Source organism: Bathycoccus prasinos (assembly GCF_002220235.1).
Source record: "Bathycoccus prasinos genomic : Chromosome_3".
NCBI classification, from domain to species: Eukaryota; Viridiplantae; Chlorophyta; class Mamiellophyceae; order Mamiellales; family Bathycoccaceae; genus Bathycoccus; species Bathycoccus prasinos.
In genome coordinates, this window is record NC_024006.1 from 981225 (window position 1) to 1005431 (window position 24207).

The window sequence follows — 24207 nt, forward strand, 5'->3', positions numbered from 1 at the left end:
GAGAGAGAAGAGGAAAAAAAGTGAAGCATCAGATTGCTTCACTTAAAAAACGTCAAAAACACACATAATAGATATGTCGACTGGCACACTTCTTTCGCGAACGACCCAAAAGCTTTCAGTCGCTTTTAATAACCCCTACCACCAGCGAGGAGGTGAACGAGGAGGACTTTTAACGCCCTCCTCTTCGTCTTCGAGTTTTAGCGCGAGTCTCGCGAGAAAAAGCACGTGGTGCTCGTCAAAGAAATTAGCATCCTCCAGAACGTATTATCCATTGGTACGAAGGAATGTCGTCATCGGATGCGCATCGTCGTCCTCGTCCTCGTCGCACTACTCGCAATCAACGATGCGCGTTCTTCCACAACAAAAAAGAAGTCACAATCAACGAACGACGAAAAGAGGGGAAATGAATACGTGCCAAATGGGAAAAAAAGGCGGCGCATTCCTGAAAGAATTCGCCCCGGAACCGACGGAAGAAGAGAAGAAGAAAAAAGAGGAACGAGAAAAAGCGGAAGAATTAGCTCGCACGGGAGGGTTCCCGGAACTTTTGAAAAACAGCAACGACGAGGTGTTCAACGTGAACGTCATGGTGAAAAACAAAGGGTTCGGGGTCCTTTGGAACGGAATCGGGACGTTAACCATTCCGGATACCGGCGCGAAAGAAAACTCGGTCAATCTCGCCAGAGTCGTCTGCGCGCAACGGAAAGCGCTGTTACTCTCCAACTGCCAACGCTTGTACCCGAAGATGCAAAAGTTCCCGATGGAATGGGCCGTGCAGCCGTTCGACGACCCGTACGCGGACCCGCTCGATTTAGATATGATTTTGGACGGAGAGTACGTCACGGAAATGGTCCCGGGGAACTTTCAGTTTTTGAAGAAAGGCCGAGCCGTAGGTCCTGGCGCTTGATTTGATGACGACGACGAGAGAATACTACGTACGTATAAAAATTGAGGAGAGAGGGTAAACGAGAGCGTAAACGACGAGAGAAAGAGAAAAAGAGAGAGAACGTAGTGCTGCTACGACGCGTGTAAAAAACCGAAGAGAGAGACCGAGAGAGAGTATAACAAAGAGCGTTTTAATTCACCGACATCCTTTTAAAAACTGTTGGGAATTTTCCCTCCTTTGCGTAAAAAGGTAGTCCTCACTTCCCTCGCTGCGTTTACTCTACTACACTCTGAATAAAATGTCTATCGCCGCGAGCACGCGACAACCACTTTTACTCCTCTCTCCTGAAAGAAGAAAAACGACGGATAATAGAGGTTGTCCTCTTCTTCTTCGCTCGTCTTTTTCTTCGAGGAAAGGGAGGATTAAGACATATATAAAGTCGTCGAATGAATCCTCCTCTGAAATGCGTCTCTCGGCGGCGGAGAGGAAGGAATTGGAGCGACAACGGAAACTGTTCGAATCGGAACTGGCGAGAAGAGAGCGCGCGAAGCAAAGAAAATCGGACGAGCCGGATTACAAAAAGATGTTTCGAGAGGAGGAGAAAAAATTGAACGAATCTTTGATGTCTGACGACGAGAGTTTCGTGAACGAAGCGGACGTGGAGTTTCGGAGGCGACAGCTGATGCTTCTGAAAGTGGAGAAAGAGTTGAAACCGATGGCGAGAGGGTACGGAGTGTCCCCGTCCGGAACGAAAGCGAAGTTGGTGGAAAAGATTCTCGAACACGAGATGAAAACGCTGGCGATGACGAGCGATTTTAACGAAGAAGACGTGGTGGAAGGCGCGAGTTCGTGGAGGCGAGCGAGGAGCGTGGACGACGCCAAAGTCGCGAGCGAGAAGGAAGGCGAGAATTGGGCGCAAACGGAACGGAGTCGAATGTTGAAAGATACGTACGGGTTTGGGCGAGATGGTGATGATGAAGAAGAAGACACGTGGAGACGAGGTGAAGATGACGAGGAAGACGATGGCTTTACCTCGTACACGGATAGCCGGTTCGGAAGAGAAGCGGACGATTCGATTTACGAGATCGAAAGCGATAATCCGCACTTGGTTTTATCGAAAGATGTCAAGAAAAGAGCGACAGAACAGGATTTGGAACGGAGATACGCGATGATTAACGGTTTACGAGAGGTGGCGAAATCAAAAGTTGGTTTAGAGAGAGATTCGACGTTGATTTTAAGCGCCATCGCTTCCGCGATTGAGGAGTTTTATAAGAAAAACGCGAGAAGGTCGGCGTTTACGACTTTAGACAGGGCGAGGAAAGGTTTGCTTTTTGGACGCGGGATTGATGTCGTCGCAGATATCGACGTCGATAAAGGGAATTTTAGATTACTCGTTCGCGTTTTAGGGAGGAACGGGACGATTGAAAGAGAGTACGACGACGCCGCGTTTTTCGATAAATGGATTCGTTCGGGAGGACGAAGACGCATCGCAGATTTAGGAAAAATGTTGAACGAACACATGAAACGAGAAGTTTCGTATAAAGCATCGGAGTATTACGACGAGTACATGGTTGGTGAAATTGTCACCGGAACAGCTCGATTGAGAGGGTACGACGACGAGTGGCTCTTAGATTTACCAAACGGCGCGACGGCGACGTTACCGGCGTCGGAACAGATTCCAGGTTCAGCGAGCGATTTCGTCCAAGGCGACGAGGTCGTCGTTCTAGTTTTAGGCGTGGACGATAACCAATACGCGGCTGGTCAAAAGGCGCCCGTTTTAGTCTCCTCGGCGGTCGCTGGCGTCGTTGCCGGGGTGATCACCGCGCAAGTCCCCGAGTTGAGAGACGGTAAATTGCAAATCGTAAACATCGCAAGAATTCCCGGTAAATCTACGAAGATTATTGTCAAAGCGAACGACCCGGAAGTGAACGTGCGCGAAACTTGCTTAGGCGTCAATTACGAACGCATCGACCGCGTGAAACAGTTGATTTGTTCCGGCGACGAGTTGATTCAAATCATCGACTTCAAGAATGGACGTTTGACAGGTTTGGTGCAACAAGCGCTCTTCCCGGCGTCGTGCACGCGAGCAAAGATGGTCAAGAAACCCATATTTGAAGACGAATTCGTGAAAATAGACGAGCGCGGTAGAATCATTCGAAACAGAAGAGACGGAAGTGTGATTGAAGCGCAAGCGATGGTGGACGATGCCGACCAGGGAGAAGAAGCGAACGAGTTTGACGATTACGACGACGACGAGGAAGAAGGTTTACTCGTGAAGAATGCTATCGATGACGATGACGACGACGACGATGAAACAACAACAGACGAAGAAGAGCCTGTGAGCGACGGGTACGGATCCGCAGACGTCGGCGCAGACGACGATTATTACTTTGAGAATGTTAAATATCGCGAGTTCGGTAAAATTGAAGCCATAGTCCTTAAAGACGATTTATCTAAAGCGATTGGTTCGAACGGAACGAACGTCAAACTCGCCGCGTCCGTGTGTCGATGCTTCATCGAAATCTTCACGGAAGACGGCGAAGCTGGCGGATATAGCGGCTTCGGAGAAGAGCGCCGCGATGGTGGCTTCAACTCGTACGACAGGAACAGCTTCAACGACAACAATCGAAGAAGAGATTTCGACCGTAACGACGATAACAACAACGATAACCGCTGGTCGGAAGACCTGAGCTGGAACCGCGACAACTTTGCCTACGACGACGAAACTTCCGCGAACTACAACGACAGTTCGTCCTTCTACGACGATTTAATCGGCACTCTCGAAGACGAATCCTGGCGCGAAGTTCCGCAAGGCAAGCCGATGGACTTGACCGATGATAACATTAGCATGGAACTGGACGCCTTAAACGAACAAATCCGTAGAAACCGCGAAGAAGGAGAAAGAGAAGAGGAAGAAGTTGTCATAGCGCCGCCGCCGCGTGATTCTTCTTCGGCAGACGAAGAAGACCACCAAAAGCTCTTTGCGAAAATGGAAGCGCTCGAATTTGACGACGAGGACGACGAAGAAGGCGGTGTTGGTAGTGGTGCCTTCAACGACGTGGACGACGACGACGACGACGAATTCTACGACGACCTCTGGGAAGACGACGAAGACGACGACGAAGAGGACTAAAGAAGCGATCGACGATGATGTGAAGACAAAATTAGAGATTTAATGTGAAGAGTAGTAGTTTTACAATTTAAAATACGCGTAAAATCATAACAAACGCACGCATAAAAAACGCCTCGACATTATCGAGACAAAGACCACAAAGAAGAAGACCACAAACGAGAGAAATGAACGACGGAGTATTATTATCGTTAGATTTTGTCGACGCGAGAGCGTTTTCACTTTCGCTTTCCGCGTTGTCCGCGCTTTCGCTGAGCTTATTTTCAGTCGATCTTCAACAGACGACGACGCTTCTCCGTTGCGCTTCAAAGAAGAAGAAGAGAAAGAAGTCGGTTTTCTTTTTAGAAACGACGACGACGACGACGAAAGCGTGGACGACGACGAGGTCGATCAGAGACGCGAGAGACGTTCTCGAAAGAATGAAGAGGAATACCTCGAGTGAAGAAGGAGTTTCGGTGAAGCAACGCGTGAGCAAAGAAGACGTCCTCGTTTCAACAATTTCGAAAGATGGAGAATTTTCGGTGGTGGAGACGTTTGAAACGCCGTCGAAAGCGGACGAAGAGTTTCGAACGATGGTTGAAATCGATCTAAAGAAAAAGAACGACGAGGAAGGAGAAAGAGCGGACGAGCGAACGGTCGCGTCCGTCCTCGCGCACGCGTTGGCGATGTTGGCGCGCGAGAGCGCGTTCTCTCGCGGAAAGGAAGAGGAGGAACGAGAGCGTGACATTTTTGACGTCGTTTTGAAGCGCGATGGAAGATCGTTGGCGACGATTGAAGGCGAGGATTGGAACAGGACGATAGAGGAAGAGGATGAAGGTGTTGACGGCGGCGTCGGGGATGTCGTCGACGATAGGATGATGGAAAAGGATGGAGTGGTATCCCATGCGGATATTGTCGCGAAAGCTTCTTTTAAAGGATGCGAGGTGACTCTCGTGTTCTCACGAACGAAAGAAGCAGAGCTGCGCATAGGAAACGATACGAGAGGGACCGCGTCGTCTTGGATACGCGAGGAAGAAAACGCAGGGAAAAAAGATATCAGAGTAAAAAAGACGTTTTCGCTCAATCCGACGCATATCGAGAGCGAAGAGTCGAAAGCGCTCGACGTCTTGTTTCAACTTCCTTCACATTTTTGGTCAAAATTTGGATTTCATCCGATCCGTCGTCTTCGTCGGCGGCGAAAGGAAAAAACAGATTCGGACGAAGAGGTTAACGATGAGGACGTAACTGAAAACGATGACGTATCCTTCTTCCGTGTATTTGACACTCCAGAGTTTGGAACTTACGTCTACGATTGTGATTCTGACGACGAAGGAGACCAAGACGACGAAACCGGTAGATCAGCAGCGGCGCGAGGCGAACCCCGGCAAGGCGCAGAAGAGGACGACGGAGTGGATTTAGAAGAAGAGATGGAACTGCTCGATTTACGAAAACAAGTCCAAGAATTACCAGACTTTGCCGCGATGAAAACGAACGAGGAAGAGATGGACGCGCACAACGTACAACATTTACAGGAGCTGTATTTACGCGACGTGTGTGTCGTTTGGCGGCAATCGAAGGAGAATGAGCAACGACAACAGCTTACTTCGCCTTCTCTACCTGAACGCTTCAGAACGTGTTTCGAAAAGGCTTTCATGGAAGCGAAGCGTAAGAACCGCCCAAACTTTACCTCAAAGAGAGAACGCAAAGAGTGGAGGATTGGCGAGCGGATCATGCGCAACGCGGCAAATATATATCGAAACGCGGTTGTAAACACCGATTTAATGATTGATGTCGCAAAAGCTGACGAAAATATCGAAGATTGGGAAGGGAAAATCTGTACTTTGCTTTGCCAAAAGAGAGCGTTTGGCCAGATACCGCTGCAGGCGCAGCAACAGAAACAAAAGCAAAAACAATAAGAACACACTTCATGCGAGAAACAGACAAATATTTAATATTATACACACACACACACAAAATATTTACTCGTCGCATTCTTTTGCGAGTGGAAATAATACCTCGCTCGCGTAGGCGTTCGCCCACTCTTCGCCGTACCACTTCGAAAACATTTTTATCGCAGGATCTCTTTCTATCTGCCACTTGTCGTGTTCCGCCAATCGCCTTCGAAAGGCTTCCTTCACCTCCGTCGTCTCCTCTTCCTCCACCTCTGCTCCTCTTTCTTCTTTCAAAATTTCAACGTACCCGCGCAAGTACGCTTCAAAACACTCCAAAACTAACTGAAAGTTCTCCTCTTTTCCTTTCTCGCTCGTAAACGAAGGTCTCGCGAAAAACATCTCCTCGCTAAAATACCCGCTCGTATCCTCGTAAAACTTCTCGCTCGGCGTCGTCGCGTTCAACTTTTCGCCGTACTTGTCCTTAATCTCTCTCGCTATCCTCTTCGCTAAGCTGTTGCTGCTGCTCCTACGACTCTTACGAGTATTACTACTCCTATCATCACTCGTATCAATACTATTCGGATGAAAATCAATCCCGACTAAAACGTTCTTCCCGTTCCCAAAGTTCAACACGTCCGCGCCGAAACTCGGCGTAAACGCTCGCCTCGGCGTGCAATGCACGTTCAAACAATGCGCAATCGTGCCTCCAGAAACGAACGTGATCCGTACTCTCTCCATCAATTCTTCCTCATTTGCTCCTGGTTTTGGTCGTAAGACGACCGTTCGCGTGGTCACTTCGACTCGCTCTCGCCCGATTTTTTCGCTTTTCGTTTCCCATGAACACCTCGATTTTTGTGTTTCTTCTTTTCCTCGGATTTCCTGTTGGACGACGAGATTTGGAAACTCCGTTTGGAAACATCTCAGCGCGAGTTCGAACAGAGGGAAGAAATCATCATCGTTTTCATCGTCTTTTCTTTTTCTACTCGTACTACTCCTACTTGCAAAATCGTCCACTGCATCGTCGGAAGCAGCGACGCTGCTCTCAAAAGCGAAAGTCGTTTTCGCGTTGGTCGTTGCGACAACACCTCGATGATGATTTAGATTCTTCTTCGTCGTCGTCTCTCTCCGGTGGTTAACAGAAGAAGAAGAAGACAAAGAAATAAAGAAATTCGGGAGAAGAGAGAGGCGTTTTGACATCCTTCCTCGAGAGAGTCGTCTCTTCTTTCAAAGTCTCCTCCTCGTCGTCGGTGTTCTCTTTTGTAGTGTTGTGTGAATCAAAAACGAATGGAGAGACACGTGATGAGTTTTTCCAATTTATCTTCATTACTCCCTCTCTTTGTCTCTCTCTTTTGTTCTTTGATAAACGAAGCACACGACACACCAGAGACTCCCCCAACGCGAGACCAACAACATGTTCTCGGTACCACTCTCATCGTCTTTTGTTTCTTCTTCTTTAATAAAGTCTTCCTCTCATCATGGTCGAACTAATCGTTCTCCCATTCGTGATGGTGGAATCACGACCAAAGCTGCTGACGTAACGCGCGAGGAGGGAAACGATGTGTTGTTAAGACAACAAAGAAGACAAAGAGGAAGAGAAGCAAAACGCGAAGAAGAAGAAGAGCGCGCGACAACAAACAACGCGACGAGAAGTAGTCGACGCGAGGTTCTCAAAATTCTTCCTTATACTTCTGGAGTCGCGCTCGTCGTCGCCACGGCGATTGGAGGATTCACCGCGCACCCATCCTTCGCCGCAGGGGAAAAACTCTCGTCCGTCGAGGAGAAAGAACTCGCGAAAGAACGACGCAAAGCGGCCGTTCGCGCCGCCGCAGAACGGGCGAAAGAAACCGGCGTCGGTGGGAACGCGTTCTCGGACTCGGAATACATGGTCGGTGAGGACCACTCGCCGAACGCGCACTCGCACCAAGAGGAAGGCAGCAAAGGGAGCTTCGTCTGATTGGATTGGCTAATTAATCTCTTCATTATAAACAACGCGTAAACGCTTGTTTGTGTAACATATATATATCAATCTCAAATATCACTATTCTTTCTCGCTCTTGTTCGTTCTCGAGAGGGCGCATCTCCTCCTCTTTACTAAAACGCGTGGTCTTTTTCACCCGCGCGATGAAGAAGCGTTCATATCCTTTCCTTTCGCTTCAACATTCGCAACGCGGACCGCAAAGAAGAGCGAAATTCGCAACGACATCCGACGACGTTTCAACGCGAGTTCTCGAAGACGACGAGGCGAAGAAACAATTTCAAATCGAAAAAAGAATCGCCTCGAGCTTCCCACAGATCCAAAGTGAAAACATCGTCGCCGTTTTGCACTTACTGAGAGACGAATGCACGATTCCGTTCATCGCCAGGTACCGGAAAGGAGAGATTGGTTTTGGGTCAATAAGTGGGCGAGCGATGAGCGAAGTCGAGATTAAACAGATCAAAGATGTATTCGAGGAGGAAGAAAAGAAAGAGAAGTTTAAAGAAAAGATTTTACGAGCGATCGAGGAGATGTTGTCGAAGAAGTCGTCGTTTGAATCGTCTGATTTGGAGAGGAGAGAGAGGGAGAAGATTGAACGCGCGCGCGAGAAGATTCGTAAGGACGACGATACCGCGACGACGATGACGCTTCGCGACATGGAAGAGTTGTGGCGAACGATTAAACCGGACGCGAAAGCGAGTAACACGCGAGCGAAGAAGGCGAGGGAGAGAGGTTTAGAACCGTTGGCGGAGATGATCGCGAGGAGAGATTTTCGAGCGGTTTCGCGGATGCGAGAGGAGAAGAAACGGTTGAACGAAAAGGACGAGGAGGAGATTTGGAAAGGCGCGAGGGATATACTCAGCGAATGGGTTGGGAACGAGAGTCTGGTGAGAGAGTGCGCGAAGGCGCAAATGGGGAAGTTTGGGAGGGTGACGTGCGCGAAAGTACTACCAGTAGGAGTCGCGGGTAAGAAGGATACTAATACTAATACTAATACGAGCAATACTAAGTCAACTCCAAAAGAACGGAGAGAACAGAAAGCGTTGGAATCCGCGGAACGGTACGACAACTTCTCGGCTTTGGTGACGCACGTGAAGCCGCACCAAATTTTAGCGATGAATCGAGCCGAAACGAACGGGACGTTACGCGTGAAAGTAGAGTTGGATTACGCGAGGCAAGTTATTCCAGCCGCGGAACGATTCATGCGCTCGTTTAAAACCGCGGGAGGAGATGAACAAAAATACAACAAGGTTTGCGAAGAGCAAATAAAAATGGCGTGCGAAGACGGCGTGAAACGGTTCGTCAAACCGTGGGCGGAACGCGAAATGCGAACGCAGTTGAAAGAAGAGGCTTTGAAACGCGCGTCGTTGGATTTCGCAGCAAACGTGAAAGCGTTGTTGTTGCAACCGCCTTTGCGCCCGCAAGGAACGGTTTTAGCTTTAGATCCCGGGTACAGAGCCGGGTGTAAATGCGCCGTCGTCGATAAGATGGGCAACGTTTTAGAAACGTTCGTGTGTTATTTACACAAAGAGATGGAAATGAAAAAGAAGATTAAAAACGTGTGCGAACAATACAAAGTCTCCGTAATAGCTATTGGAGACGGCACCGCGTCGAGAGAAACCGAAACGCTCGTGGCGAACTCGAATTTGAACATTATCGTCGTCGACGACGACGACGACGATAAGAAGAATGATTCCAAAAATTCTTGTTTGCGAGGATGGGTCGTGACGTCCGAGGCTGGCGCGTCCATATACTCTGCCAGTGAGATTGCCACCAAAGAACTTCCCAACTTGGACGTTTCCTTGCGAGGCGCGGTATCCATCGCTCGAAGAGTTCAAGATCCTTTAGCGGAATTGGTGAAACTCGATCCCAAACACGTCGGCGTCGGAATGTATCAACACGACGCGAAAAGCGGCGCTTTAGACAAAGAGCTCGATTATGTCGTCGAATCCGCCGTCGCGTCCGTAGGCGTGGATTTAAACACCGCGTCGATATCGCTCCTTTCCAGAGTTCCTGGAATGACAAAAAACGTCGCCAAAAACATCGTCGAAGAACGCGAAAAGCGAGGTCGAGCGTACTCCTCCAAAACAGACGCGAAAACAGTCAAAGGCTGCGGCGCGAAGACGTTCGAGCAAATCGCAGGTTTCTTGAGAGTCGCGGAAAGTGACGACATTCTCGACCGAACGGCTGTGCACACGGAAAGTTACGACGTGGCGCGAAAATTGCTGAAAAAATGCGCCGACGACGCGTCGTTGTTGGAAACGTTGGCGACTGGCGGCGGTAACATAAGCGCGGAAGTGGGGAAAGAAATAGGCGTCGACGAAAACACGCTCAAAGACATGGCAAAAATGCTCGTCAATCCGGAAGAAGGTAACGACGAACGTCTTCTAAAAGTAGTGCCAGCCTTAAACAATAACAACACCGCCGCGACGACTACGACAAAGACAAAAATCCAACACCAAAACGCCCAAATCGGCTTAAACATCCGCTCCGGCGCGCTCACGTTATCCACCTTAAAAAAAGGTCAAATCTTATCCGGCGTCGTCAAAAACGTCTGTCAATTCGGCATCTTCGTCGACGTCGGCGTGGAAACCAGCGGTTTAATCCACAGATCCACGTTTTGCAAGAACGAGAACAACGACAAATACGACGACGCCAAAAAAGAACCGCACGATATCGCTCGCGCGGGTGAAAAAGTCTCCGTTCGCGTCGGCGACGTCGACGTCCATCGCAAGCGCTTACAGCTCTTCTTTTTACCAGCGCCGCAGTAAGAGTAGTTTAATAGTAGTACGAATAGTAGTAATAAAGTAGTATTCGCATTTTTTTGAGCGCAACGCGAACAACAACAAGCGCGTTTTCGTGTCCTGCGCGTATTTTTAAATAACGTTTCACGATGAAGAATACTTTCTGCGTGAGAAAAAAGAAGTTTCTCGAAGCGTCTTTCTCTGTTCAGTTTTCGACCAATAAAAGACAAGAAACGAGACTTTTGACGTTTCGATCATCTTTAGTGCGAAAACGCATCACAGAAGAAAGCACCACACGACAAAAGCACGACTAAAGTTTACTAAAGATGACGACGAAAACGACGATGGGTTGTTCGTCGAACAGAAAGAAGAGTTTCTTCTTTAAAGTCTCATTCCTCGTGTACGTCTTTCTTTTGAATAAAGTGGTTAAAGCGGCGGTTTTAGGCATCGATTACGGCGCGGAGTTCCTCAAGATTTCCATCGTCGCCCCAGGACGAACGCCGATTACTTTAGTCATAAACGAGATCTCGAAACGGAAAACCACCGTCGCGGTGTCATTCATCAACCAAGATCGATGGTTAGGCGAAGAGGCGATGAATTACCAAGCCAGGTACCCGGAGAAAGTGACCACGAGGTTAAGAGAGTTGTTAGGGAAGAGCGCGAAATCGGATTTGGTTTTGGATTATAAGGAAAAGTATAAGTTGCCTTTTGAGATTCAAGAGAACAACCAAGGGAACGGACGAGAAACGGTGGAAGTTTTCATCGACGTTGAAAACGGCAGCAGTGGGAAACAAAATGGTGATGGCGATGGTGATGATGCTATTGAAAATAATTATTCATCGCATACGATCGAGGAGTTAGTGGCGACGACGTTACAATACGCGATGAAGATTGGGACGGCGTTGGGGAAAGGCGCGATTAAAGACGCGGTGGTTTCGGTGCCGCCGTATTTTTCGCAGACGCAACGAAGGGCCTTGTACGACGCGGCGGATATCGCCGGGTTAAACGTCATGGCGTTGGTGAGCGACGTGTCGTGCGCAGCCTTGCAGTGGGGAATTGATAAGGATTTCGCGAAGAACGAAACGAGGAACGTGATTTTTTACGACGTCGGGTCGAGTCACTCGTCGGCGAGTTTAGTCGAATTCGGCGCCTTGAGCGAACGAAGGTCGAAGAAGACGTACGGGTCGTTCGTCGTGAAATCAGTCGAGTGGAACGACGAATTCGGTGGCGAGGATTTAGACGTTCTCTTGGTGAACCATTTCTTGGATGAGTTTCAAGAAAAACACGGGTCAGAGACGAACGGGAAAGACGTGACGAAAGACAAGAGAGCGGTGGCAAAGTTGAGAAAGCAGGTGAGGAAGACGAAAGAGATGCTCTCGGCGAACAAAGAAGCGCCAGTCAGCGTGGAAGGGATGTTCGAGGACATCGATTTCAGGTCGACGATTGACCGCGCGACGTTTGAAGCCAAGGCGGAGAAGACGTTCCAACGAATGTTGGAACCGTTGCGAAGGTTGGTGACGGTGGAGTTGCCGAAACTTGGGTTGACTTTGGAAGACGTGGAAGCTATTGAGGTTATTGGTGGCACCGTCCGAGTTCCCGCGCTTCAACGCTTGATCGACGAGGAAGTTTTGAAGGATTCTGGCAAGTCTATCGATAAGAGGTTGGACGCGGACGAAGCCGTCGCGATGGGCGCCGGTTTGTTCGCGGCGAACATGAGCACGACGTTTCGCATGCGTAAATTTGGTGCTGCAGATGCGTTGCCGTACGGGATCGATTATCAAGTCGTCGGTGGTGTCGACGAGGACGATGAAAAGAACAACAAAATTGCGTTGTTCAATCGATTCGACGCGTACCCGTCGCGCTCGAAAGTAACGATTGAAAACGTCACCGCAAACGAGTACATTTTGAAAACGTTCATCGCCGCCGTGAAATCGGGCGACGAGAGCGAGGACAACGTCAAAGAAGAACTCGTTTTACCGCCGGCGTGGAGTTCAGCCGACGTCGCCACTTTCAACGTGTCCGGCATCGACCATTTCCGAGAAAAGTACAACAACACGGAGGACGGTAACGTCACGGTGACTTTCGCGATGGACCCGAGCGGTATCTTCTTTGTCGAGAAGGCGCAGTTCGAAGTCATCGTGACGGATATGGTTGAGATTCCTCGCCCGAAGAAGTCGAAAAAAATGGACGACAAGAAGTCGAAGAAGAATATTACGATTGAAGAAGTTGAAACGACCGCGAAGGCGACGGATGAAACCGCCGCCACCGTATCCGAGGATGAAAAAGAGGAAAAGGAGGAGGAGAAAGAAGCGGCGGCGCCGGCGGAAGAGACTACCAAGGAAGAAGAGAAGAAGGAAGATAAAGAGGAAAAGGAAACCGACGCGACCGACAGCGAGTCGGGTAAAAAAGAACAGGCGGAAGAGGGCGAAAAAGAAAGCGCTGAAGAAGAAGAAGAGAAACCGGCGGCTTCGGAGGAGACGAAAGAAGGGGAAGAAAAAGAGGAGGAAGAAGAAGAAGGAAAAGAAGAAGAAGAAGAAGACGACAAAGAAGAAGTGTACATTCCGCAATATCGCGAGCGAAAGCGAAAGTTCAAGCACGACTTACTCGTCTCCGAATCCGATAATCCAATCGTTCAAATGACGAACGCGGAAATTCTTGCATCCAAGGGTAAGCTCGAAAAGCTCCACGCGAAGGATCAAGCGAAACGCGAAACCGAAGCTGCGAAGAGTAACTTGGAAGCCTACATTTATTCTTCGCGCTCGAAAGTTCGTCAAGACGAAGACATTGAAAAAGTCACCACGGAGGAGCAAAGAGAGTCACACTTGCAATCGTTGGAAGACGCCGAGGACTGGTTGTACACCGACGAAGGCGAAAATGCCAACAAGACAACGTATGAAACGAAACACAAAGGTTTGAAAGACGTCTCGGACGCGTTCATCTTCCGAGCGCAAGAGTCTTCCGTGCGCCCAGAGTCCGTGAAATACGCCAAGAAGTGGATCGCGGATACGCGTAAAACGATTGGAACTTGGAAGGACAAAAAGAAGCACATTTTTGCCAACGAAACCGAACCGTTGTTGCAAGACATTGCAGATTTGGAATCGTTCTTGGAGGAGAAAGAAAAAGAGCAAGAGGCGAAAGAGGCGCACGAAGACGCGGCGTTTACTAGCAAAGAGGTGAAAAGCGAGTTGTCCAAGAGAATGACAAAGTATAAAAAAGTAAAGTCGAAGCCGGCGCCAAAGGTGGAAAAGCCAAAGACGAACTCGACCGGCAACGCGACCGGGAAGAACTCGACGAAAAAGAACTCGAAGAAGGACAAGAAGAAGGGCGAGGAGACGACGGCGGCTGATGAAGAATCTGAAAATACGTCTACTCCTACGAAGGAAGAAGAAGATAAAGAAGGTGGAGGAAGAGGAGAGGAAGCGACGTCTAGCGAAGAAGGGTCGGCGGCGGATCCGCCGATGCCGGACGAACCGGGGCCGACGAAAAAGAAATCGTGGTTCGGGAAAGTTTTCGACAAGAAAGAGCCGGAAGAAGCAGCCTCGGGGGATCTTTAATAAAGTCAAAAACAACACTGAAAAAGCTATTTAATAATCAATTATTATTAAACTCCTTGTTGTTGTTGTTTGGAGAATGAATATACTTCTACTAATCTATCATCAACTCGCAATCTCTTCTTCTTCTTCTATTTAAATGACTACTACATTTGCTGCTAAATACCACCTTTATTTCAACGCTATCGGCGGTGCGGCCGAAGCCACCTCTTTGTTCACTTTGAGCGCGCAATAATCCAAACACTCTTCCACGCAATACTGTCGACTCCGGAACCCGTCTTTAAAGACAAACGGTTCCTGTATTTTCGTCAGCGGTCCTAACCCGGGACCCGAGGTTGAATTGAAACTCCCTCTCACGCACGTCGTTATGCATTGTCCGGCGCACCGTTCAATTTTTTTCCCGTTTTCGCCTTTCACCTTTGATTTTAACGTCGCTTTCCTCGTTTCCCCTTCCGAGGAGGACACCGAATTCGCGATGTTTTCGATGTAGTTTTCGTCTCGGTAGTTGTACGTGGACGCGTTTGCGTACGAGGACTTTGAAGACGTTATTACACTCTCTCGCAAAGAAAAAACATTACCATCACCATCACCACTCATCGTCACGAACACCGTGGCAAGAATCGAAAAACACGTTTTCTTAAGCAGCGCCCCGGTTTTCAATAAAGTCGTTCGATGTTGCTGCTTTTCTTCTTCTTCTTCTTCTTCTTCTTCTTCTTCTTCTTCTTCCGTTTTCTTATTACTACTCGTCGTCTGAATCGTCGTCTTTGTCATCATCATCATCGTCATCATCTTTTTCCGATGATGATGACGATTCTTTTTCCTCCATCTCCTCCTGTTAATGTTGTTGTTATTATTCTTATTATTATTAAAAAAAAGACAGGACGACGACGTCGCCATCAAAATCGGTCTCCTTCTGCTCGAATGAGTACGAGTAGTATTCACCAGCGACTTACCGGTGTCTGTCGTCGTCTTAATCATCATCATCATCATCGGATGACAAATCATATATCTTTTTTTTTTCGTAGAAGAAAAAAAGTTGTTTGTGTTGTTTTTTTCTTCTTTCCTTGACCTTTTCTTGGACCTTTGACAGTTTTTGTCCTTTATATGAATCATTCGTATCTTCATTTTTAGTGTCGCGTTTATGTATTCGACCGCGCAGTAATCCACCACTTTTCACGATATAGGGATAGTTTTTGTTGGAAAGCATCAGTAAGCATGAAAGCGCCGCGATGGTTTAAAAACCTGTCGATTGCAATCGCCGTGTTGGCTCTGTTGTTAACCGTGCAAACGACGTATTCTGAAAACCATTCGGGCTCGGCTGGAGCAGCGGAGAATGAGGATTCGACCTTGTTAACAACGCCGTCACCGCCACCGTCTGCGCCACCTCGATTGGAGGAGGTGTGGCGAGGTGGCGTGTGGGTTGCCTCGATTCTGAAAACCAAAAGCGAGGAGATTGACCCGCTGACGAATAAACCAAAGGAACAGTCGTGTCCGTGCCCGGACGGGTGCACGAACTGCGCGTTCCAAGATGGGAGTTTGTTTTTGAGCAACGATAACACGGTGAGAACGTTAACGGCGTCGGATACGCCGCCGAAAATTTCGTTCGATCCAGCGAACGGAAACAGCTCGTTCGCGTTCCAATCGAAGGAAGGAACGACGATCGATTTGACGAGTTGTCCTCCCACGTCGTCGTTGGTATGCTTCGCGTGTAACGAAGGGTTGGGTATTACGCTACCGCGTTTACCGGAGAGTATTTGCAAGAAGGCATCACGCACACCGGGAGTGGCGTTGCGTGCATTTACCACTACACGTGCTCTGAAGATGGCAATTGTCAAGAGACTTTAAATCGAGAAGAGGCGTCTAATTATTGCGCGTTCGCGGCGATTCTGTTTGTCGCTTTCTACATCTGTTACGCGTGGATGCGAAGGATTCCGTTCGTTGTACAAATCATGGACCCGATCGTGACGCTGGATAGATCGAAAACGGAGTACGAAAACGTCCCGAAATTGCAACCTGCCATCGAGGGGTATTTCGGGTTCGGCTGGTTGTATCAAGCGTTTATTTCCTCGGATACGTTCATTCGAAGGTTTACGACTATCGATGAATTCATGGTAATGCGATGGTTTCGCATGTGTGCGAAATTTTTTGCCATCTGCTCGATTATAATTTGTCCAGCGTTGTGGGAGTTATTCGCGAAGGATCACTACGACGAGACGTCGGTGAGAGAAACGGCGAGTGTTTCGAATGTAGCCATCGATCACACCGGGGCGGATATTAAAATACACACGTTGGGCGCCGCGAAAAAAATGGAAACGTTCGTCGTGGTAACAATCATGATGTACATATTCTCGCTCGTTTTAGTGTTTATGATTGAGAAGGAGTCTGTTAAATACGCGCTCATGATGTGGAAGTTAGAACCAAAAGAGGTTGGGATCAAAATGAACACGGTCACGATTTTGAACATCCCGAGGTACGCGACAACCACAATCGATTCCATGAATATTAAATCAACTCTGAACCAAGTCGCGATTCAAAACTTGGAAGAGCAAAAGGATGCGATGAAAGAGAAGAAAGATCTTCTCGTGGTTAAGCAAAGGATGTTGAAAATGAAAGCGATGTTTAACGCGGTCGTTCCGTGGTGGATGCGAGACTTTGGCTCGCCGGAGATTGAAGAAAAGTACAGAGAAGACATGGCGAATGACGTGCAAATGACGCACGACGTCTCGTTCGATGAAAGCGAACGTAAAGAGATGGCTAATTTGCGCCTATTAACGAGGAGAGAAATCGAGCACATGCTCAGGGTGAAAATCGAAGCGATCGTAGGTAAAGGTAACATCATGTTTGTCTGCGTGGCGCACGATTTGCGTTTCGTGACGAAAAAAACGGAAATGTGGAAAGAGGCGAGAGAAAACGCGATTCAAGCGAACAGAAAAGTCGTTTTGATTGAATCGGAGAAAACAGAACACCCAGGGACGTGGAAACGGAACTTGAAATCACGCGAGGCTCATTTGCAGAGCGCGAAGAAACATCGAGACGCGTGCGAAGCGGAGGAAGCTTCGAAGCTGAGAGCGTTGGACGCGGCAAAGGAAAAAATTATCAATTCGCAAGCGCCACCGACGGGAGCAGTTGTCGTTCTCAAATCGCAAGCGCTCGCTATACTTATCAGTAACGTACAAATTGACGAGGATTTTGGTAAGTGGGACACGAGACCGGCACCGGCGCCGCAATCGATCGTTTGGCACAACGTTGCCTCGCCGAACAATAAACGAAGTTGGAAAACCATGCGCACTCGTATCGTCTCGATTTTGTTTGCGTTATTTTTCTTGGGCCCAGTGAACGTCATAACTGCGGCCGTGAACGACCACAAAACTGATATCGTAAACTCAATCGGCGGGACGTACGGCGAGACGTTTTATTCCATCGTAATCTCGTTGATTATGTTGACTTTCCTCGTCATCGCTCACATCATTTCGTTGCATCTGTCGAGACAAACCGGGTATATTTCTTTGAACGAAATGGACACGTTCGGGGCGACGACGTATTTCTACGTCTTAATCATCAACTTAGTTCTCGGAAACATGTCCAGTCGATACGTTTGGGAGGACATGTACGACTGGATACAAGAGCCGCACTTGTTTGCGTACACGTTCATGCGTCAAACGTTGGCGTGTTCGACGTTTTTCTTCAAATTCGTTCTCTTGCGCTTGGCGCAAGCGACGACGTTTGAATTGATTCGGTTCCCGAAACTCTTTTCGTTTCTTGTGAACTATACTTCATACAGGATGAAAGCGAAAGTTGAGCCACCGTATTCGAAAATATTGGAGTGGGCGCGACCGGAGGAAACGCCGATGCATCGCATACCGGGCGTCACGATGTTGATTTTCTTCATCGGGTCGTTGTATGCCGTCATTGCGCCTATACTTCTCCCGGCATGTTGCGCGTTTTTCTTTATTTTGTACATCTTCTTCAAGCATCAGTTAGTGTATCACTACAAACAGTCGCACCCAGGTGAAGGTGACATGTGGAGTTGGCTCGTCGGGAAAATGTTCTTCACGTTGATCTTCGTTCAGTTGGTGATGATTCTCGGTATCCCTACCATGGGGTACGAATCCGGCACGTTTCGCATATTTTTACTTCCGTTACCGTTCATTTCGTATTTGCAAATGACGAAAACAAACAGAATCTTAATGCAAGCATTAAAAACGCCTCTGTATGGTTTGAACGATAAATCGGACCGGGAAGAGAAACGCGCGGCGTTTTTAAACAAAGAGAAAAGTCGCAAGTCGAGAGCGGAGAGAGCGGAGGAAGCGGCGAGGGCGAGATTAGCCGCCGCAAGCGTGCGTTTAGCGGAAGACAGAGGCGTAGACGTAGAAGAACTCGGCGACATTGATACTCCAGACGCTGAGTTTAAAGACGAGACGGAACCGCTGCGGCCTCGGGAGTACTTGGAACCGTCGTTAGAGAGCGAAGATTCGATAACCAGGGGCATTCTCACCAACGCCAGCTTAGCGAAATTCAAAAAATTAGAGGAGACTTTAGATACCGCGAACGCGGCCAACGAGCTCTTAGAGAGAAAAGAGTGGCGACAGTATCAACCTAAATCCGTGATGCCGTTGAGTAAAGAACGTTCGGCGATGAGTATCATTTTGAAACGGTGGAGAGAAAATCACGCCAAGAGGAAAGAGAAGGAAACCGCCGGGAAGAACAAGAAGTGAATTTTTTAAACGTGTAAAAAGATAGGGCGCGAGCGAGCGAGCGCGGGGAGAGAGCACAGGGTCAACAACGAGAAGAGAGAGTACTTGTAAGTAATCGCGGGAAAACGCGTCTATTTATTAAAGATTCTTCGAACGTCTCTGTGCGAATGAATACGAGCGTCTGCTCGTAAATATCTCGTAAATCCAAAATTCCAAGCATTTCAGGGAGAGAAAAACGTCCGACTTTCTTCAAAACGAACAACGCACTCAATGTCTCCTCCTCCTCCTCCTCCTCCTCCTCCTCCGAGCGACGATATAACCACCACACCAACGTCGACTACTTTCCTCACAATCGTCAAGCTCGGCGGCCGCTCCATAACCGATAAATCCACGTACGAAACCTTGGATAAAACTGCGCTCGAGAAGTGTTCCATTCTGTTACAGAATGCGATTTCGAAGAAGACAAAGAAGAATGAAAACGAGAGAGTGATAGTCATTCACGGGGCGGGTTCGTTTGGCCACATGTCCGCGAAACGATGCGGGTTAGGCGACGAGGACAGGAAATTGAAGATGACCTCCTCGCCCTTCCTGGACGGGTGCGAAGAGACGCGCAGGAGCGTACAAAAGTTGAACGAGTTGGTGTGTGAAAGTTTAGAAGAAGAGAAAGAAAACAAAGTCAAAGTTGAATGCGTTCGGAGACATTTAGGCGACGCGTGGCGGTTCAACGAGAAAGGAGAGGTGGATGTTCTCGGTTACGCTTCCGTGAAGGAGTATTGCGAAGCGCATTGTTTCTCTGCGTCTCCTACTTCGTCGTCGTCCTCAAAGTCGCTTTTGTTGTTACTCCACGGGGACGTCGTGGAGGACGCCACGCACGGGCGTTCGATTTTGAGCGGAGATAGAATCGCGCTTGAAATAGCAAAGGCGTACGCGTTGAATAAAACGAGAGACCAAAGGGTTGTCATCAGAGTCGTGTTCATCACCGGAGCGAGAGGCGTGTTTAGTCGCGACCCGGATGGTGTTGACGCTGATGCCGACCTGCCTTGTAGGATGCTACGGAAAATTGAAACGACAATCGACGGTGAGTGGACGTGCGTGAAGGATAACTTGAAAAGTGACATCGAAGATATCGCGTACGCCACGAACGACAGTTTACGGTACAACGCGTCTAGCAGTGAACACGAAAACAACGACAACAACAACAAGAGAAAAAAAGAAGAGCAAATATCTGCAACCGCTTGCTCGCACGACGTTACCGGCGGCATCTTAGGAAAGATTCAATCTTCAGTAACCATCGCAAATCTCTCTTCGTCTCCGGGATACACGAGCGTCCAAGTGTATATCACCAGCGTGCACAACGAGAACGGCGACGAGGACGCGTTCGCCGCTCTGAGCGGCTCGGTCGATCTCGAAACGCTCGTCGATACGCGAACGGGGAAGCCGTTTCGCGGCACCGTGATCGTTCGCAAACAACAAGAGAAACGAGACTGAGTGGAAGAAGACACGAAGAACGACATAGAAGACATGAGATAGATTACGGCAGTAGTAGTAGTAGTAGTAGTAGTAGTAGTAGTAGTAGTAGTAATAGTACCAGTTAAAAGTAATACACTTGTGTAACAATATCAGAGCTCAAGAGAGAAATTGTCAAAAAGAAAAAATCAAGAAAAAAAACTGGGCTCACATCAGCGACTCGGCAAAGCGCGACAGACTTTTACGCACACCACATAAGAACAACAGACAGAAAAGGAAGAAACGCGACCAAAAAACGCGCGAATACGACGTAGAATTATACAAATAGAGTTTATACGTATTCATTTCTTTCCTCGCGCGTAGCATTTAAACACATAGAAGATAGTCGCTCGTTGATTAGGAGTTCATTTAGCAAAAGAGAAGAACAGAGAGAAAAATGAGTTCCTCTGGGACGAGAAAGCGAGAGGAAATGCTGGATGCGGATGGCAACGCCATCGTAGACGGCGTTCTAACGCCCACTCCAGATTCGCCGGCGGATTCCGAGTGGCGCTCACGAGCTGGTCCTCTGGATGTGAACAGTGGTAACGGTGGGCCGTGGAAGCAAGAAGACTGTTCGGGTAGGTGGTTTCGCAGCGCGAATTCGATTTCTGTCCTCCTTTCTACGCGTAAATTTGGATGTGTCATCATCATCGTCTTTTCTTCTTGCTCTCTCCTTTGTTTGTTTGGGTTTTTTTTGGGAGGAAAAACGACTGAAAAACAATTCTTTCTTTACTCTCTGCGCTACTTTAAACACTCGAAAAACAGGACCACAACCGGCGGACATGTACGGCAAGTTCACGTGGAAAATCGAGAATTTCTCGGAGATTTCCAAACGCGAGCTTCGTTCCAAGTGCTTCGAAGTCGGCGGGTACAAGTGGTACATTCTCGTCTACCCGCAAGGCTGCGACGTGCACAATCATTTGTCGTTGTTCTTGTGCGTGGCAGATTACGATAAATTATTACCGGGATGGAGTCACTTCGCGCAGTTTACCATCGCGGTTGTGAATAAGGATCCGAAAAAGTCAAAGTATTCGGACACTTTGCACCGGTTTTGTAAGAAGGAACACGATTGGGGGTGGAAGAAGTTTATGGAACTCGGTAAAGTCTTAGACGGGTTTACCGTGGCGGATACTTTAGTCATTAAAGCGCAAGTCCAAGTTATCCACGAGAAGATTGCGAGACCGTTTAGATGCTTGGACCCGCAATACAGACGAGAGTTGGTTCGCGTGTATTTAACAAACGTCGAGGTGCGATTTATCGTTTTGATTTCTGAATATTCGTCTTTTTTTTTTTCTTTTGCGGAGCGCGCGAACACACTTTCACACTTTTTACACGAACAAATTGGCAACGATAGTATCGCAGAGACTTAGTCAAAACAAAGAAACATCTTCTTTCGCAGTGAAGAGATCAATTCGATAAGAGCATTTCTCGTTCTGAGCAACTCGTGAATGACAAAACGAACACCCATAGAATTTGAGCGATGAAAAAATTTCTGCTTTGTTTCGGCGCCTGTATTTGCCTTTTGTATTTGTGTGTGTGTGTGTGTGTGTATGTGTGCGTGTGCGTGTGTGTTTGCGTGCACCCATACATACTTTTCTCCATAACTTGAATACTTACCGAGTTTATTCTCTATAAATTACACAGGGTATTTGCCGAAGATTTCTCGAAGAGAAGAGAGAAAAGCTTTACGCTTTACGCAAGGATCCGGAGAAGTGGGAAAATCTTCGCAATTTTTGGAACAATCGTACTTTAGCCGAAAAAACGCATCTCGCTTCCGAAAAAGCCGACGATCTCTTAAAAGGTATCGTGAAGAGATTCTTCAACGAGAAAGAAGTGACGTCAACACTCGTCATGGATGCGTTGTATTGCGGATGCAGAGCCTTGGATGCCGGCTCCACGTCTGTGGCGGACGCTGTCAAGGCCAGTGCGAATTCGTCGTACGGCTCTGCTGCTTTATCCATAGCCACAAACACTTGTGTGCTCACCGGTGATTTAGTGTGTGCGTTGGAACGCGCGGCGGATGGAACTGCTTTTGATGTCGATGATATAGACTTGGACGATTCTTCCGAAGGTCGTTCGTCGAAGCGCTCTAAACTCGGCGAGGATAGCAGTAAAGATGATTCCAAAAAAGATAACGATAGTAAAGACGCGACGAAGAAGAAAGCTGGGTTCTCTGCGGCCGATGCTGTCGAAAGAGACGAACATCGCCTCGCTGAACTCGGCCGTAGAACGATTGAGATGTACGTCTTGTCCCGCGTTTTTAACGAACGCGTCGAAGTCGCCTTTCGCGAAGCCGAAGCTCTGATGCGTCAAGAAGCGTTGATTGCCGAAGAAGAGGAAGCTGAACGCTTAGCCGCGGAAGAAAACGAAAAGAAACACTCGAAGAAGCAGAAACAAAAAGAGAGGCAACGATTGAAGAAGTTGGCCGAAGATGAAGAACGAGCGCGATTGGAAAAGGAAGAAGCCGAGAAGAAAGCCGCCATAGAGGCCGAGAAGGAAGCCGAACGCGAAAAGCAGAGAGCGATCAAACGCGCCCAAGATGAGGAGCTTCGCAAGAAACAGGAAGAAGAGCAGCGCATCAAGGATGAAAAGGAGCGCGAGGCGAGAGAGAAGCGCGAAGCTATTCAGAGGCAAAAGGATGAAGAGAAAGCGAAGAAGAAAGCGGAAAAGGAGAAAGCGGAGGCGGAAAAACGCAAAGCGCGCGAAGAAGTGGAAGCGAAGGAAAGAAAAGAGAACAAAGATACCACAAGTAAGAGTGATTCGCCGGCGAGTAAAGCTGGTAAAGGTGCCGATAAGTCGATTCCGACGCCAAACTCTGCCGGCGGCTCTCCGGGAGGATCCTCCTCTGAACCGCCGCTCGTTCGCGAACTTCGTGGTCGAATCTCTGCGCTTGAATCTGCTTTGGCAGAAAAAGCCGCTGAAGTCGTTCGACTTCGACGAGATCTCAGCCAATATCAGCAAGGAAGTCCACCGGCATCTTCAGGGAAAGGGAGCGATTCCAAGGCAGCTTCCATACCGAGAGTTGGCTCTGGATCCATCTCCGGGGAGAAGCCGACAGCCGCCGCTGTCGCTGCCGGTGCACCAGCCGTTTCTGCCGCCACGGTCGCCGGATCCGGTGGTCCTGGCGCGCCACCGTTACCTCCGGGACCGCCTCCGCCACCTGTCACACCGGCAATTGCCGTTGCCGCCGGAGGATCAGCCTCTGAAGGTGACCGAAGCGTCCCGATGCCGCCGTCCGGACCGCCGCCGCCGCCAAGAGGCCCCCCGCCTCCAACTTCGCTCGTCAAAGGCGTCGCGCAAATGTCCGTCTCTGAGAACGGTGCTGCACCGGCTCCACCCGCGCCTGGATCGTTTGCGCAAGCTGCAAATGCGGGCGGCGCGGCGCCTCCATCGGGCGCCAACGGCGCGAGGCCGGCGGCTTGGATGCAACAGCAACAAGGACAACCGCCCGTACCTCCCGTCCCTGGACAGCAAGAAGATAACTTCCCGCACTTTGGCATGATTGAAAACTTGTTGGGCGATCTCGGAGATGATTTTGACTAACCCCGCTTCTTCATTCCATCTCGTGATTTGAAAATGGATCGGTGGTGCACAATCTAACGACTCATTCACCAAAAGTCGCGCTTCTTACGTAGCCTCGCGTCGTCCCGCGAGTTCTTTCTTCTCAAAGGACCAAAAGAGGGTAGACATAAACAACACAATTTAGTCTCTAGTACTACTAATATTAATATCAGCGTCTAGCAGAAAATATTCATTTCACCATCACCACTACCACCACCATCACTTTATCGTTCTACTTTGAGGTTCTTTTTAGAAAAGCTGCCCTTTTGCTTCATAAACTTTTCCCATACGA

At 48.6% G+C, this 24207-nt stretch overlaps 11 protein-coding genes across 11 annotated transcripts; 9 read left to right on the forward strand and 2 right to left on the reverse strand.

Annotated features, from left to right (window-relative positions):
* Positions 1-73: 73 nt before the first annotated feature.
* On the forward strand, positions 74-904 carry Bathy03g05130 (predicted protein; the record flags this gene model as incomplete). The annotated part of the gene is made up of 1 exon (XM_007514330.1): positions 74-904. The coding sequence occupies one exon, from the start codon at positions 74-76 to the stop codon at positions 902-904; it is 831 nt and encodes a 276-aa protein (XP_007514392.1).
* Positions 905-1181: 277 nt separating this feature from the next.
* Bathy03g05140 (putative transcriptional termination/an (ISS)) lies at positions 1182-4016 on the forward strand (the record flags this gene model as incomplete). The annotated part of the gene is made up of 1 exon (XM_007513930.1): positions 1182-4016. One exon carries the CDS (start codon positions 1182-1184, stop codon positions 4014-4016), a length of 2835 nt encoding a protein of 944 aa, XP_007513992.1.
* A 164-nt stretch (positions 4017-4180) lies between these two features.
* Bathy03g05150 (unknown protein) lies at positions 4181-5908 on the forward strand (the record flags this gene model as incomplete). The annotated part of the gene is made up of 1 exon (XM_007513830.1): positions 4181-5908. One exon carries the CDS (start codon positions 4181-4183, stop codon positions 5906-5908), a length of 1728 nt encoding a protein of 575 aa, XP_007513892.1.
* A 63-nt stretch (positions 5909-5971) lies between these two features.
* Bathy03g05160 (predicted protein) lies at positions 5972-7081 on the reverse strand (the record flags this gene model as incomplete). The annotated part of the gene is made up of 1 exon (XM_007514379.1): positions 5972-7081. The coding sequence occupies one exon, from the start codon at positions 7079-7081 to the stop codon at positions 5972-5974; it is 1110 nt and encodes a 369-aa protein (XP_007514441.1).
* Positions 7082-7295: 214 nt separating this feature from the next.
* On the forward strand, positions 7296-7838 carry Bathy03g05170 (unknown protein; the record flags this gene model as incomplete). Its single annotated transcript, XM_007513935.1, has 1 exon — positions 7296-7838. One exon carries the CDS (start codon positions 7296-7298, stop codon positions 7836-7838), a length of 543 nt encoding a protein of 180 aa, XP_007513997.1.
* A 167-nt stretch (positions 7839-8005) lies between these two features.
* Bathy03g05180 (transcription accessory protein) lies at positions 8006-10630 on the forward strand (the record flags this gene model as incomplete). Its single annotated transcript, XM_007514314.1, has 1 exon — positions 8006-10630. The coding sequence occupies one exon, from the start codon at positions 8006-8008 to the stop codon at positions 10628-10630; it is 2625 nt and encodes an 874-aa protein (XP_007514376.1).
* A 317-nt stretch (positions 10631-10947) lies between these two features.
* Bathy03g05190 (predicted protein) lies at positions 10948-14157 on the forward strand (the record flags this gene model as incomplete). The annotated part of the gene is made up of 1 exon (XM_007514061.1): positions 10948-14157. One exon carries the CDS (start codon positions 10948-10950, stop codon positions 14155-14157), a length of 3210 nt encoding a protein of 1069 aa, XP_007514123.1.
* Positions 14158-14325: 168 nt separating this feature from the next.
* On the reverse strand, positions 14326-15279 carry Bathy03g05200 (predicted protein; the record flags this gene model as incomplete). Its single annotated transcript, XM_007514063.1, has 1 exon — positions 14326-15279. One exon carries the CDS (start codon positions 15277-15279, stop codon positions 14326-14328), a length of 954 nt encoding a protein of 317 aa, XP_007514125.1.
* A 90-nt stretch (positions 15280-15369) lies between these two features.
* Positions 15370-18869, forward strand: Bathy03g05210 (predicted protein; the record flags this gene model as incomplete). The annotated part of the gene is made up of 2 exons (XM_007514308.1): positions 15370-15877; positions 15919-18869. The coding sequence occupies 2 exons, from the start codon at positions 15370-15372 to the stop codon at positions 18867-18869; spliced, it is 3459 nt and encodes a 1152-aa protein (XP_007514370.1).
* Positions 18870-19118: 249 nt separating this feature from the next.
* Bathy03g05220 (hypothetical protein AURANDRAFT_61341) lies at positions 19119-20336 on the forward strand (the record flags this gene model as incomplete). The annotated part of the gene is made up of 1 exon (XM_007514239.1): positions 19119-20336. The coding sequence occupies one exon, from the start codon at positions 19119-19121 to the stop codon at positions 20334-20336; it is 1218 nt and encodes a 405-aa protein (XP_007514301.1).
* Positions 20337-20751: 415 nt separating this feature from the next.
* On the forward strand, positions 20752-23897 carry Bathy03g05230 (predicted protein; the record flags this gene model as incomplete). Its single annotated transcript, XM_007513891.1, has 3 exons — positions 20752-20932; positions 21120-21601; positions 21999-23897. The coding sequence occupies 3 exons, from the start codon at positions 20752-20754 to the stop codon at positions 23895-23897; spliced, it is 2562 nt and encodes an 853-aa protein (XP_007513953.1).
* Between the last annotated feature and the right edge of the window lie 310 nt (positions 23898-24207).